The sequence below is a fragment of the Lithobates pipiens genome, unplaced genomic scaffold (assembly GCF_037356315.1).
Source record: "Lithobates pipiens isolate NorthernLeopardFrog02 unplaced genomic scaffold, aLitPip1_a1.2 Scaffold_19, whole genome shotgun sequence".
Classification (NCBI taxonomy): domain Eukaryota; kingdom Metazoa; phylum Chordata; class Amphibia; order Anura; family Ranidae; genus Lithobates; species Lithobates pipiens.
In genome coordinates this window covers 553,531,818-553,548,103 of record NW_027507764.1, presented here as the reverse complement: position 1 = coordinate 553,548,103, position 16,286 = coordinate 553,531,818, and the positions used below count along the sequence as shown (strand labels likewise).

General features: G+C 40.1%; 1 protein-coding gene across 1 annotated transcript in view; it reads left to right on the top strand.

Moving 5' to 3' along the window:
- The window catches only part of FBXO32 (F-box protein 32), a 49,147-nt gene extending 33,650 nt beyond the window's left edge, over nt 1-15,497 (top strand). The window contains exons 6-9 of the mRNA XM_077493293.1: nt 2,485-2,669; nt 3,418-3,600; nt 5,764-5,907; nt 6,133-15,497. Coding sequence (XP_077349419.1) covers nt 2,485-2,669; nt 3,418-3,600; nt 5,764-5,907; nt 6,133-6,222 — 602 coding nt within the window. The 3' untranslated portion in view covers nt 6,223-15,497. The remainder of the gene's footprint in view (nt 1-2,484; nt 2,670-3,417; nt 3,601-5,763; nt 5,908-6,132) is intronic.
- Nucleotides 15,498-16,286: the final 789 nt, after the last annotated feature.

Sequence of the window (16,286 nt, the reverse complement as noted above, 5' to 3'; positions counted from 1 at the left end):
GTCTTGTCTCCACCCCCTCCTGCAGTTCTTTGCAGGCAATGTGTAATGGGTGGAGCCTGCTAGGCTCCTTCCACAGCTCTGCTCACTGCAGAGGCTACATATAGTACAGCAATTATGTCACTTTTATAAGGTAATATCTGCATTTGCAAAGTAATTTGGTACACACAACATTAATTTTATATCCTTTGTGGTTATTGAGAAATATATTCTACTGAGAGTTTTTGTGCTCAGAATTTAGCGTTAATTATAATTACTCCAAAAATTATATTAAAAAGGCGTGATGGGGAAATAAGGACAAAGAAAACCCCCAAAAAAAGAGAGGGACTATAATGCCCCATACACACGGTCGGATTTTCCGCTGGAAAATGTGCGATCGGATCATGTTGTCGGAAAATCCAACCGTGTGTGGGCTCCATCTGACTTTTTTCCGTCGGATTTTCCAATGCACAAAGTTTGAGAGCTGGATCTAAAATTTTCCGACAACAAAATCTGACTGCATAAATTCTGATCGTGTGTAGACAATTCCAACGGACAAAGTGCCACGCATGCTCAGAATAAACTAAGAAGCTATTGGCTACTGGCCCGTTTATAGTCCCAATGTACGTGTTTGACGTCACCTCGTTCAGAACGATCGAATTTTCCGACAACTTTGTGCGACCGTGGTATGCAACACAAGTTTCCGTTTGAAAAAATCTGACGGACTTTGTGGTCGGAATGTCCGACCGTGTGTATGGGGCATAACTGTTCCTCCACCACTATCCAAAATTAAATTAAGAGTTTTGGCTGCAGTAATAAAAGCATAAAAAATTGTTTACCCTTTTAGGGTGAAGATGGAGTAAAATCTCCTTTTCATACTGTATTGGATGCTGAAAATTCGTAGCATATAGCCAGTTTTACCCTCAGGATTGGAATCCAGGGGCCCCGAATCAGGAGAGATAAATATTTGCCTTGGAAAGCCTCAGTATAAACAGTCACCTCAATGTTAGAGATGCTGTTTTGCTTCCAGGAATAACATTAAGCTTGTTCTTTTATTTTATTTTTTCCTTTCGAGTTGGACGAAAAAAAGGAAACCGTTTTTTTCCAGTATAAAAAAAACACTCACTAGAATGCAGTGATATATATATATATATATATATATATATAAATAAAAAATGCAGCTAGTATAGGTAGCTGAATTTGATTTTGCTTCTTTTTACCCACTTTACAATAGAGCTCAGACTGGGAGAGGAATGGACAAAGGTAGAAACTAATCTGGTGTGCTGCATACTAGGGTTGTTTAATTGACTCGTAGCATTGATGCATTGCGATTCAGCCATCCACTTTTCGGTATCGGTGCTATGAACGCCATGATCGATTCAGATGACGTCATCCACGCGTTGCACTGTGCCCTGCCTCTCAGAATGGAGCTGAAAGCAGATGAAAGGCGTTGTGCCCTGCCTTTCCGAACGGAGCTGTGGCCGTTAGCTGTGACCTCTTTTCTCGGTGGGGGGGGGGGGGGGGGCTGGTCTGGCGGAGGCGGTGCCTGAGCGTTTTGTGTGATGTCATGGTGCAAGGGAGCTGAGCGGCCAGATCCTCGTGTGTGTGGGTCTGTGGGACGGGAGCAAGGCAAGCCGAGAGTAGGACCGTCAGTGCTGTTTGGATTGGAGGGGACTGAAGGGACCACCTGCCATTGAGAGAGACTGTCACTGTGAATCAGTCCCGCGTTGTGTCGGTGATCTGTGCTGCTGCACACTGTCAGTGTCACTATGAGAGTCAATTTCATGTGTGTGCTGCCCATTCTAATTTCCTGTCCTTGAACCACTTACTATATTTAAAATAAAATAAGAAATATGATTTTTGCCATAATAGCTACCTGAAATCACATTGCTAATTGCATAATACACTTATTTATAGCTCAAATTCTGAAATTTGCACTTGAAACTGTAATTTTGTAACTTTTGGAAATGCCAGTAAAAACTTGGCTGTGCCAGTAAATTTTGGGTATCATGTCAGTAAATTTCAATCTGGTAGATTGGCAACACTGGTCCAAGCACATGTGATTAACTACCACTAGCTATGGTTTTGACCTGTGTGGACAAAGCACAGGTTCACTTTAAGGGGCGGAGTTAAGCAGGGGAGTGCTATGCTGACTACAGTTCTGCCTTAAAGCAGAACTAAACCTTCCTATCTTTCTCAGCCAAGGAAGCTGCCAACTTGGCCTCTGTTTGATCTTTAACTGCCATTGTGCTGCACATGTGATCAGTTATGGCACCATTGGATGGTTTGACTGTTTGGCTGAGAGCACAACCAATATGACAGTTACATTCATGGCACGTGCCAGAAATGTAACAGTTTTTTTAAACCGATAAATCAATGGGTTATTTCCACTTTAATTTTAAAGAACTGTCACTTGTTTCCTTTTTATACTCTGATCCTTGTTCTAACAAGACCATGCTTAATGCCGCTGATTTAATAACAATTTACGTTTATATTTTGTTCTGGCAGTTCTGAATGATCAGCAGAACATTCGTCTGATAAAGGAATTGCTACAGACCCTGTATGCATCACTGTGCACACTGGTGCAGGGACATGGCAAGTCTGTCTTGGTAGGAAACATTAACTTCTGGGTCCCTAGGATGGAGACCATTCTGGACTGGCTGCAACAACTGCACAACATTAAGATCACCAGGGTAAGTTGGCACCCACCACCTACCTATGTACTGCTATATCTCCTACAATAGCTTAAGGCCAGATTCACACCTATGCAGGTTGCAGTTTGCATATTCCAGGTGCATTTTTCAATACACATTTTTGATCCATTGAAGTCTTTTCAATAAAATACACAGATGTAAACTACATCCATAGGAAACCATGTTAAATGGACTTTAGTACGTTTCTGCAAAACTGAAAATGCACTCAAAAATGCATAGGTGGGAACCAGGCCTTAGAGAAGGCTGCCATTGTTGACTTCCATCTGAAAATGCTTGTTATCTGGCTATCTGAGGCTTCAATATTGGGAGTCAAAGATCTAGAAAAAAGCAAATGGGTAATAAAGTCAGTGTAAAGTTGGAACTTCTGATCTGTATACTTGTTCTAGGTCAGTGGTTTAGAAAATACCGATTAATAATACAGATAGAAAACCAGCATTTTTAGAAAGAAAAGTCAGCAATGGCAGCTTCCATAGGATTAGAAAGAGGTTTTCTATACTGTCCAATCTATCTGCCCTCCAGGAACTGAGTTCCAGCAGGTTTTGGCCTGGCACCATTAATGTTAGATCTTGCCTGCTGGGCCACGGTGGGCTTCCTGGCCCTTTGAGCAGATAATCTGCTCTTCTTATGATATGAAGTTGCATGTTTACAGCAGAAGAAGTACACTTTGGTTCAGCCCTCTGCATTCCTCACAACTTAACGCACTCTTTTTTGCCTTTTCTATCTTTAGCCCGCTGTTAAGGGAATGACCTTAACCGATCTCCCCTTGTGTCTGCAAATGAACATCATACAGAGATTAACGGATGGGAGGGACATTGTCTGCTTGGGTCAAGTGTCCTCAGATTTGCAAATTCTCAGCGAGGACCGTCTGTTGTGGAAAAAGCTGTGCCACTATCACTTTACAGAACGCCAGGTAACTGGACACCCCCAGGTGCACACAAAAAATAAAACCCATTGTGTTGGCTATTCATAGCATTGCTTTAGCTACGACAAAGAGAGCTTATCCTAATATGTCCCACTGGCCTCTAGCATATTGTGTGCCTTCTCCTGGACACATTGTTCTCATTAGTGTTCATCACACATCATTGAATATATCTGTAGAGGTAATATGGAAGAATTACAGGCTGTGCCCAGCTGAAATATAAACTGATGGTTATTTGAGGAGCTGATGGCCTTTGGTGATTAAAGAGATGTGACGTAAATGTACAAGCCTGGTCCTTCCTGTAATAAAGAAACCAATTTGGATAAAGATGGATGAATAGATGTCTGGATGAATAGATAAAGGATGGATGGATAGATGATGGATGAATGGATTGATCAAGAATAGATGGATCAAGAATGGATAGCTGATGACTGGATGAATAGATAGAGGATGGATGCATGGATCAATGGATGGACAGATGATGAACGGATGGATAAGTGATTAATAGCCAGATGCATAGGTGATGGAAGGATAAGAGAATGAGATAGATGCTTGGATTAGTGGATGGATAGATGATAGATGGATGGAGAATTAATAGATGAGGAATGAATAGACTGGATGGATGGATGCATATATCAATGGATAGATAGAGAATAGATGGAGGATGGATGACTAGATGAGGGATGGATGGATAGATAATGAATGAATTGATGGAGAATAGATAGATCAAGAATGGATAGCTGATGACTGTATGGATATAGAATGGATGCATACATCAATGGATGGATAGATGATGGATGGACGATGGATAGATAGATGAGGGATGAATAGATAAGAGGACGTATAGATAAGTGGGGGGGTGGATAGATGATGACTGGATGAATAGATAAAAGATAGATGTTTGGATTAGTGGATGGATAGATGATGGATGGATGGAGAATGAATAGATGAAGAATGGGTAGCTGATGACTGGGTGAATTAATTAATTAAATACTTGTATAGCGCACAACGCGAACTGAATCGCCTCTACGCGCTGTGACGAGCTTTGATCAGCAGCTAGAAGAGGAAGGTCTTGAGTTTTTTCCTAAAAGCCAGGTGATTTTCTTCCAGGCGGATGTTGATTGGTAGAGCATTCCATAGCCGAGGTCCTTGGACAGCGAATCTCTGATCCCCCTTAGATTTATACCGGGCTTTGGGCACGAGGAGGAGGTTTTGGATGAATAGATATAGGATGCATATATCAATGGATAGACAGAGGATGGATAAGCGATGGATGACTAGATGAGGGACGAATAGATGGAGGATGGATGGATAGATAATGACTGGATGAAAGGATACCCTCTCTGCCAATCCCTCCAATGGCTTCCACTCACCCAACGAATAAAATTCAAAGTACTAACTATAATTTACAAAGCCATTCATAACTCTGCCCCCAGCTACATCGCTAACTTAGTTCCAAAATACCAACCAAGCCGCTCTCTTCGGTCATCCCAAGACCTCCTGCTCTCTAGCTCCCTCATCACCTCCTCCCATGCTCGCCTCCAGGATTTCTCCAGAGCTTCTCCTATCCTTTAGAACTCCCTACCCCAATCTGTCCGACTGTCCCCTAATCTATCCATCTTTAGGCAATCCCTGAAAACCCTTCTCTTCTTCTATCCTGCTTCTAACTAACACTGTTTTACTTCCTCAATCAGCTCATCCCCCCACAGCTATTACCTTTTGTTATATTATTCCTGCCTAGAATCAAGATAATCACATTTGCAATTTACCTGGTTTTGAACCTGATTAGTTCATGATTATTGTCTCCTGAGCCCCCCAACCCAGCACGGTAATCTAGAAAGACGGGGGGGGGGTGTCACATGTTCCTACATATCCAGAAGGTCTATGTATTTCTTGGGGGTGCTGATAGCAGACTGGGGCATAGGGAAAAGCAAAACATTCTAGACTTCCATTAACTCCACAATTACAATACATGATCAGGTCTCAGAGCTTTGTTGCACCTCTCTCCTGTCATTGCACAGCACAGCTAGCCTCTGTGGCCACCATCAGCACTTGTAAATGCTGCTGGAGCTTAAAAACTTTTATAATAGGATGTAAAACTTTGAAAGGTAAGATTTATGAGTGATACATTTGTTTCTTTTCATTTTATTCTAGATACGCAAGAGGCTTATCATATCTGATAAGGGAACTCTGGATTGGAAGAAAATGTATTTCAAACTGGTCCGGTGCTACCCCAGGAGAGAACAATATGGAGACACTCTACAGTTCTGCCAACACTGTCACATCCTGTCCTGGAGGGTGAGAAAAATGTATTCAAATTTGAACTCTCGGGTGCTGCCGCCGCCATCTTGGCTAAGGGAAACCTTAGCCGCTGTCACTGATAGAAAATTGTCATGAAACTCACATGCCTAATCCTCTCTAACATGGAGTAGGGTTGTCATTCACTTATCATAAATTGTTCATTTTGTACTTTTTTTTTATTTTTCTCCCCATCTCACCAATCTCCATGTATTTCCTCCTTAGGGTACAGAGCACCCCTGCACAGCAAACAATCCAGAAAGCTGCTTGGTCTCTCTCTCTCCACAAGATTTCATCAACTTGTTCCGGTTCTAAACTTCCTGGATCAATTTAACAAGCTGAACAATTTTAAGGTCCGAACCTTCTCTGTGAATAGTGTAAATTTTGCAAATGGCATAAGCCACAGATATTTCTTGTGGAAGAGGGCAGAGTTCACTTGACTCTTCTGTCTGAAGAAAGTGTTTTTACTACGAGACTTGGCTTGGACCTCTCGAAGCGTTGGCCAAGGGTCCTTTTGTGGAAAGAAGTCATCACAGTGTGCACTAAGTGGATTTGCTTCCAAGGAGAAGAAGCTGGAATGGTCTGTAAATAGGATTCTCAGCATTTATGAACTAAGGCTTTATCGAAGTCTCTTTACCTTGCTGGGAAATTTCATCAAATGACCTGGTTTTGCCATAAACTGTGCTATTCCTCAGCAGTCCGCCCACAGAATGTCGGATACACCACACATCTCTCTACCTCTTTTTATACAACCCCCTTCCATCCAGTAGAATTTGTTTATTGCTCAACACCGAGCAGTCTGATGTAGAAATGGAAAACGGTGAATATTTTAAAGGGACTTTAAAATGTCATGATTTTAATTTTCCTATTGGGTGAGTTTGTTGGATATATGGTAAGACGAATGGATGACTACACTTTGGTTTAGGACTGCTTTTTTGAGGAGAAGTTAGCTCCTCAACATGGTCCAGAAGAACGACAAAGCTTGACTTTTTTATTAATTAAAATCTAGGCAATCTAGTCCAGTAACAAGAATCTAAAGTGTTTCGGCTTACAAAGCCTTGATCAGAGCCAACGTGTTGTTCCTCTTAAATGCTGCTCAGTCACAAAGCAAATGGCGTTAATGTAGATCTAAACCCAATCATGAAAATTCTATATAAGTGTTGATGTTAATGTAATTTCAAAAGTCTTTCCACTTTTTGAAAATAAGCAGCTTTAAAAAACAAACCAAAAAAAAAAACGGAATCCTGCCATAAAGGTACTTGTTCAGGTACTTCCTGTTATGAGGATGAGAACTGTATCCCAGTTGCGTTACCCTGTTACATGCACCCCTGGTGGAGACTGCAAAAAAAAAAAAAACTAAGGAGAATGGCGGCACATCCGGAAGTAAAATCAAAAAAGTTTATTGAAGATCCATAACATCAAGGAACAAGGTGTACATTAACCAAATGAGGTGCTCAGTGGATGCGTTTCACACAAACAAACTTACTCATCACGTTTGAAACGTGTCCACTGAGCACCTTATTGGCTTGATGTCATGTTCCTTAATGGTATGGATCTTCAATAAACTTTTTTGATTTTACTTCCGGATGCATCACCATTCTCCTTTGTTTTATCTGGATTTCTCCAGCTGATGAGCTGCGGAATCCTACCCTGTTTCCCCTAAAATAAGACCTTGCGTTATTGTCGACGTTGGCTGCAATATAAGCCCTACCCCCCAAATAAGCCCTAGTTAAAGTCCTTCTATGTCTTATTCTCAGGGTAGGGCTTATTTTTGGGGAAAGAGGGTGGGGTTTATTTGGGGGGTAGGGCTTATATTGCAGCCATCACCGACACTCATGCTAGGTCTTATTTTAGGGGAAACAGGGTAGTAGCTCATCAGATCCGAACAGGAGGCTTTGAGTGGTGTGCACCCAGCTCTTTCTTCCAGCAGACTTTGTCATTATCAGGAAGCCATTGCAGAGAAATACAGATAATGCTCATGCGACTGCATGCTGACAGGTATTGGATGGAAGAGTCTGGCGGAGGTCAGCAGCTCTGAGATGCAAAAAAAAAAAAAAAAAAATATGGCAATTGTTTGGATAAACAGGGGTTGACTTGCTAAAACTGGAGCATTTAGAATCTGGTGCAGCTTGTAACTTCAGTTTGTTCAATTAAGCTTTGACAATAAAACCTGGAAGCTGATTGGTTTCTATGTGGAGCTGCACCAGATTTTGTACTCCACAGTTTTAGTAAATAACCCCCACAGTATTTTAGCAAATGAAAAGTCATCCAGTTAGGGTCTGGATCTACTTTAAGCTCTGATTAATCCATGCAATACAATAAAATATGGGGATACAGGGTAACATCAAAGGCTAGATAGCACTAGGGATAGAACACATGGCCATTGTGGGGATAGGCTGGAAACGTGAGACTGTAGAAAGGTGTTAATATTGAGAGAAGTAGTTAGCCTGGCCATATTTTGCTCAATGGGTGGACCTGTTGGACCCATTCTGTTTAATCAACTTTTGTTGAAGGAGCCTGTTGGCAATTTTTCGGCTAAACAGCAGCTTCATCAAATCAGATGGAGGCACTCTGAGTATTTTGGCGTCTTGTAGACCCAGCTACAATAGTTGTTTATCTGCATTGGGGTGGAGAAATCACTTTTTTTCCATTCAGCCATAAGCTGTGTATGGCCAGCTTTACTAGACCACTACAGTTCTTTTACTTTTGCACAAAAATGTGCATAGTGAATAGTTTTATGCCACGGCATTAGCAGAAAAAAACATTGAAGTTCTTGTCCCATTAAATCACCTGTAAACTCAATACACAAGTTGGCCTTTGTGATGTCTATAATATTTTTGTAAATATAAAAAACGAATTTAAGTTATTCAGGCTGACGTTAAATTATTAATTGTATTTGGGGATATTTACCTTTAAAAGCTGGATTCCTGTTCTGTGATCTCATGAGGATCTTGCAGTCAGCAGCTCCTCAGCCTAAGTTGGCTGACATTTTAAACAATATATCCATCTATCATGAATGCAAAAATAAAGTCAAATTCCACATTTCTGAGAATTCATAATTGCACCTATATTAAATTAAAAAATATATACTTACGGTATATGAATTTTTGCATTTTAGCCTGCAAATCAGCCTTTCTCAACCTTTTTGCCCCAGAAGAACCCCTAAAATGTTCAGGTCTCAGGGAACCCCTAATAAAATCAATTCATTGGGTATGGGAAAAATTCTCTTTACATTGGTGGTCTGTAGGAAGAATATTATTGGTCAGAATGTCACCCTTAGAGGCACCTAAAAAGATCATTATCGTTATGTTGCTGGCTTTGCAAAGTCCTGTTGGCTTTGGCACTATCCAGGCACCATCAAATGGGAGGTCAAATCAGACACAGCTCAATAAATCTCTAGCAGTGCTTGGAGGAACCTTGGTTGCAACTGCGTTCAATGGGTCATGGGCGCAATGCTCTGGTTCCTACAGACAATTCCTGCAGCCACAGGTCCGTACCAAGGTCCAGACCAGCAGTTTTGGGGCTGGAGGGTCTATCGCTTATGTGTTCCACTGGGTCCCTGCAGTGGCAGATGGGACTTATAGTCTCTCCATTCAGAGATATCTGTGAATGGCTGTGCAGGCTTAGAAGTCTCATAGGAGAGGAAGTCCAAAATTTAGATAAGGTGACAGGGAGCCATTTGGGAGTGGGTGGTGGCGGAATGGCACCATGTTTCCCTAAATATGGCTGTACCATTAAACCAACTGTAAAATATCAACTTGGCCTTGAAACAGCTCCTTTTCTACCAAAGTGTAAAAAATTCTACTCCATCCTTTCTCAAACTTTTTGCCCCAGAGAAACCCTTGAAATATTTTTGGGTCATGGGGAACCCCAGCTAAACCAATTCAATGGAGGTCAGTAGATAAATTGCCACTTGTATTGGTGGTCAGTGGGAAGAACGCACAGCTTTCAGTGGTGGTCAGAATACCACCCTTGCAGACAGCTAATAAGATTACTGGTGTCTTGCTGCTTGCTCTGCCAAATGGAGTTGGCTCTGGAACTATGCAGGCACCATCAGATTGCAGGTCAACCGGCCACTGCTCAAGGAGCCCCTAGCACCTTCTGGAGGAAGCCTGGTTCAGAATGGCTGGTTCACATCCATTGGAAATTAGTCATTTTTGTATTAGAGGCAACTTGTGTTTTTAGTTTAAATTCCTTTGACAGAAATACGATCTATGAAAAAAAAATTCACAAAAACTCAACTTGATTATACTGTAGATTCTCATGATAGAAGAAAAGGGAATCGATTTTAGAAAGTGATTTTATTTTCGGATGTTAGATATTTGATCTCTTATTATATCCTTGTGGAGAATATTTGTTCCTGACTCGTGTATAGATCTGTGGTTTCAGATTGACATTTTATAGTTTTTAGAATTTAAAGGGGACCTGTTGTGAGAGAAATAGCCATGGTATCATTTCCAGCTCCGCGCGGCAGCTCCGTCTCTGAGAATGCTGCGCTCAGTGCGCCTGCGCGCCGCTGTCTACGGCGCATGCGCCGTAGACAGCGGTGCCTGTTTTCGGGCAAATATCTCCTAAACCATATAGGTTTAGGAGATATTTCTTGGACCTACAGGTAAGCCTTAATCTAGGCTTACCTGTAGGTCAAAGTGGTTTGTAAGGGGTTACAACCACTTTAAGCCATATTTCAGCTCCTATATGAAAATCCCATTTGACTGGCTGTCATGTTGGTCCTCCGACTTGAAGCTGACCTCCAGGCTAAATACATAAATAAAATTAATATAAGGCTGGCCATACATTGTACAGTTTTCTTGTTCAGTTTCCTTTTGGATTTACGTTCAACTATGCAGTGCAAGAGCATGCCTGATTACATACAAATTGAAAGTGTTTAAGGCGTTATTTTTACCTGCCCAAAGATTTGTATTCTGTCCATCCTGCCCTGAGATTTACACAACTCTATCACAGGTGGATGACACCACTTATAGTTCATGATTACAGTGGTGTCCTCTCTTCACCTCCAGCCTGTTGACTGGACAGGAGGAGAAGCAGAATCCCTTTGCTCTCTCCTCCAATCAGCTTGATCAATGCATGCAGTTAACCTGATTGGCTCCTTGCGCTGTTGCTCCAGCTCTGCTGTATATAACAGAACAGAATGGAAGAAACTGATGCAAAGTCAAATTCAGGTACTTACACTAGTGACATAAAAAATAAATCAATTTAACCATGAATTAATGAATACAGAGCTGAACTAAACTGTGTATTTTACATCCGCCTGGAGTTCAGCTTTAACTAACTTAGGAGTCTCGGACCTGGAGCAAGAAGACAGTCTCCAGTTTCCAGCCTTTGAGTATCTGAACCGACTGGCTGATTTTCTTTTTTTATTCTGATTTAGTGACTTATTAAAGTCGAACTATAGGCAAAACTTTTTTTTTTTTCATTTTGGATAGAGTAAGGAAGGGTTATAACCCCTGTAAGGTTTATTTTTGCCATCTTTGTCCCATTGGGGAGTTTTCCCTTCACTTCCTGTCCCTTAGCCAAACAGGAAGTGAGAAGAAATCCCTGCAAATTAAGGGAATTCCTTTAGTGACTTATTAAAGTCGATCTATAGGCAAAACTTTTTTTTTTTCATTTTGGATAGAGTAAGGAAGGGTTATAACCCCTGTAAGGTTTATTTTTGCCATCTTTGTCCCATTGGGGAGTTTTCCCTTCACTTCTTGTCCCATAGCCAAACAGGAAGTGAGAATAAATCCCTGCAAATTAAGGGAATCCCAATAGTGACTTATTAAAGTCAAACTATAGGCAAAACTTTTTTTTTCCATTTTGGATAGAGTAAGGAAGGGTTATAACCCCTGTAAGGTTTATTTTTGCCATCTTTGTCCCATTGGGGAGTTTTCCCTTCACTTCCTGTCCCTTAGCCAAACAGGAAGTGAGAAGAAATCCCTGCAAATTAAGGGAATCCCCTGGGGACCCCAAAGTCACCAGTACTAGTGGCCCCACTGGAAGATCCCCCCTCTATTACTTTTCTGGGGACAACCCAATATCTGTGATTTTTATTTTACTTTCAGTGATAAATGGTAAACAGGACAAATAGAGAGGGTGAATCTCCCTAATGGGGACACAGACAGCAATAAAAACTGACAGGTGTTCTAATCCATCTCCCCTCTATCCAAAACAAATAAAAATGTTTTGCCGTTAGTTATAATTTAAGTAACAAAACTGACATGACAGCCAGAGAACAAGCGTTTTCAGACGGTAGAGAAGAGCAGCAGAGGTTTTTCCTTCATGACAGGTTCCCTTTAGTAATTTTTCTCATTGTCTTAATATATAAAGAGGTAGCTTTTGGTTCCAAAAAGTTAGACGGCACATTTTATCACAAATAATATGAATATGTTCACACAAATGCACTTTTTTTAAACATTTTATATTTATTGTGTGTTAGTATGCTTGTGACATGACGATATAAGTACTGTAACTATTGACATGAGATAGGCAGTTTACCTTCTTTAATAATGAATATTAAAAGTATTTAATGAGGCATGTAATAATGTGCACTGTGCTAGAAATTCTTAAAGGGTAAGGGCACTTTGGAGAAACTACCAAGCACTTGGAAAGTGACATTTGACCTGCATCAGATATACAGTATTTGTTCACGTTAAGTGCATGCATGCTAAGCCTTAACAAATAGGTTTCTGTGTGCTTGAAATGTCACCTGCTTGTACCCTTCACTATGTTCGATCATTTTCTGACACATACCACTAATATTATATTTGCTGTGTATCCTCCTGAACCTATGAGGACTGTTACTTTGTACACTAATGCAAGCTGATGAATACTCTGGGTTGATGCAGAGCCAAAACCTCAACAATTTTTGCTTTTTTTTTTTACTGTTTTATGTTAAAGGGGTTGTAAAGGTTCGTTTTTTATTTTCTAAATAGGTTCCTTTAAGCTAGTGCATTGTTGGTTCACTTACCATTTCCTTCGATTTCCCTTCTAAATGTTTTTTTTTTCTAAGCTGTTCAGTAAGTTGTTCAGTAAGCTGTTCTGGCTGACTAAACACCGCTCCGATGATGGTGTGAAGTTTACTGAGGAGACACGGGAAGTGAGAAATTCAGACAAAGAAAAAAAAACATTTAGAAGGGAAATCAAAGGAAATGATAAGTGAACCAACAATGCACTAGCTTAAAGGAACCTATTTAGAAAATAAAAAATGAACCTTTACAACCCCTTTAAGGGTTTAAAATTGTAACTATTACCTTTTGTTATCTTTTTTTTACATTTGTTTATTAAAGTGGATGTAAACCTTCACATATACCCAGTGAAGTGAACAGCCTCAGATGATACACAGGGAGGAAACAAATCTCCCCACATAAGTTTTACATGTATTTCTGCTGTCTTCAGCTTGCTATATTCTTCAAAAGGTGCACATCATGTTAGAATTATTACTTCCTCTTTCAGCATTGGGAGGGGAGTCTGTGCATACACTGTGTGACAGCTGATTGGAGGAAAGGCACACCCCCCCCCCCCCCTCTCCACATAGGCAGAGGAAGAAAAAAAAAACATGCAGAGCTGTGCTTTGAATAGACCCCTCTCTGATAGTCAGCCTCCCTGACACATTTTCAGCAGCTTTATCTCCCGTGTTGGAGAACTTGTCAGAAGTTATCATGCTGAAAACAGAAGAATGGAGCAGCAGACAATCACGGGACTTATTGCTCCCTCTCGAGATAGATAAACACTACAGATATATGTGCCCAGGTCCAATTTCATGAATCCGGTTTACATCCACTTTAAGGAAAGAATCAAAAAAAAAGTACATTTATTTGGTTATTGAAGTTTAGCCTCTCTTGTTTTATTGAAACTACAAGTCTCAGCCAGACTCTAGGTTCTTACTTTCCCCTTCATCAATATTCTAATGAATGTTTGTTTTTGAATAAAAGCTTTTTGTTTTTTTATTTCCTACCTTATTTTACACCATCACCGGATCCCTGCGCTTCTCTATACATTGCAGGTAGATCATGGCTGGTGGGAGGGGCCAGCAGGGTGCTCTTTGTCAGGGGATCTCTAATTTTCTAAACAAAGGGCCAGTTTACTGTCCTTCAAACTTTGGGGGGGGGGGGGGGCAGACTTTAGCCTGTGGAGGGAGACATTGGCTTGGTGTCAGTGGAAGGAAACTATGCGCTATCATTGGTGGGGGGAGGGGTGTAATAGTGCCCCATCATTGGTGTCAGTGGAAGGAATGGTGCCCCATCATTGGTGTCAGTGGGAGGAATAGTGCCCCATCATTGGTGTCAGTGGGAGGATTAGTGCCCCATCGTTGGTATCAATGGGAGGAATAGTGCCCCATCGTTGGTGTCAGTGGGAGGATTAGTGCCCCATCGTTGGTATCAATGGGAGGAATAGTGCCCCATCATTGGTGTCAGTGGGAGGAATAGTGTCCCATCATAGGAATCAGTGGGAGGAATAGTGTCCCATCATAGGAATCAGTGGGAGGAATAGTGTCCCATTGTTGGTATGTCCCATCATTGGTATCAGTGGGAGGAATAGTGGCGCATCGTTGGTATGTCCCAACATTGGTATCAGTGGGAGGATTAGTACCCCATCGTTGGTATGTCCTATCATTGGTATCAGTGGGAGGAATAGTGCCCCGTCGTTGGTATCAATGGGAGGAATAGTGTTCCCTTCATTGGTGTAAAGGGGAGGAAAAGTGTTCCATTGTTGCTGTCAGTGGCAGGAACTATGCCCCACTGTTGCTGACAGTGGGGGGTAATGCCCCAAGAGCCGGATAAAAGCAAGCAAAGGGCCACATCCGGCCCCCAGGCCACAGTTTGGGGAGCACTGCTCTACATTAAAACTCAGTACTCCCCAGCCTTGCTGCAAACATGGGAGAGCCAAGGGAATATTACAAATTGAGTAGCGAGGGGGGCATTCAAGAGACTCTGTCACTTTGCCCATTCAGGACAAAGCAACAGGATCTTTAATTATGTATTGGTATTATGTTTTAGCAGGTATAGGAGCATGGCTTCCAATCAGACATGAGGGGAGAAAGTACCAACATACAGTGACCTACCCTCAGATCCAACCTTCAGTCATGCAGGCTAAGACTTGTAGTTTCTCCATAGTTGTTGCACTTTCACAATACAATGTGACACACATGTGTCTTTGAATAAAGGACACTATAAAGGGAAGTACATTTTTTCCAAATAGGTGTCACCATTTCACTCTGCATCCCCTAAACTTTGACACTTTCTTGGTGAAGAAATGAAGCTATGTTATGAAGTCTGATCAGTTTTATTGTATTGAGTGTTCATAATGTGACTTTTATATTGTTATTTTGCTGCACTTTGTAATTAGGGTACGCCAGCAAACGATGCAAAATGTATTTCTTGCGACATGCCGACTGTAATATTACCATGTGCTTAGGATTATTTCCTAGAAATAATGTATATATTTTGTATATTATGTGTGAGCTGTTTGGTTCCATACGAAGCATTACAGCACTTTGAGCTGATGGCATGAATGCAGGTTTGTGAGTTCTTTGTACAGTGTTTTCTATTCAGGTTCTATGTTATTTCCATAAATATAGTATTTCAGCTAAACTCTTTTGTACCTTTTTATTTTATTAGATTTTTTTTGTTTTGTTTCAATTCTAATTTTATTTTAAGTTATTATAAGGTATTACACATATTTAAACCATTTCAAACATATACATTTACTTACTTACATAATGGTCACATTTATTTTGTTGCACATATCTTGAATACTTTTACACATAATAAAAAATAAAATAAAAAAAAATTCATTTTTTTTTATTTTTTTAATGCAAAAAGGCTGTATTTTGACTAGTGGTACACTGAAATGAAAATTCTGGACCTAAAACCAAAAATTCAGGATGCACTTAGCCAAAAAACAAAACGGAATTGGACAGTTTAAAAAATAAATAAAAAATAAATTATATATATATATATATATATATATATATATATATATATACACACACATACTAAAATATATATATATACATACTAATAATAAAAAAAATATATATATATATATATATATATATATATATATATATATATATTTTTTTTTATTAGTTTATGAAGTGCAAAAACTAATAAAAAGTCAAATATAATACAATTTTATATATATATATATATATATATATATATATATATATATATATATATATAAATGTATTATATTTGACTTTTTATTAGTTTATGAAGCACTTTTGCATTAAAAAAAAAAAAGTACAAGAAAAATACATCCCTTTAAAATTCTATGTATGGTTTCACAATAGTCCGTTGTACTGTAACTCACCTCCCCATTGGAATGCATTGAAAATGCAGCAAAAATTAATCAAAAACGCACTCGTGTTGAGTATT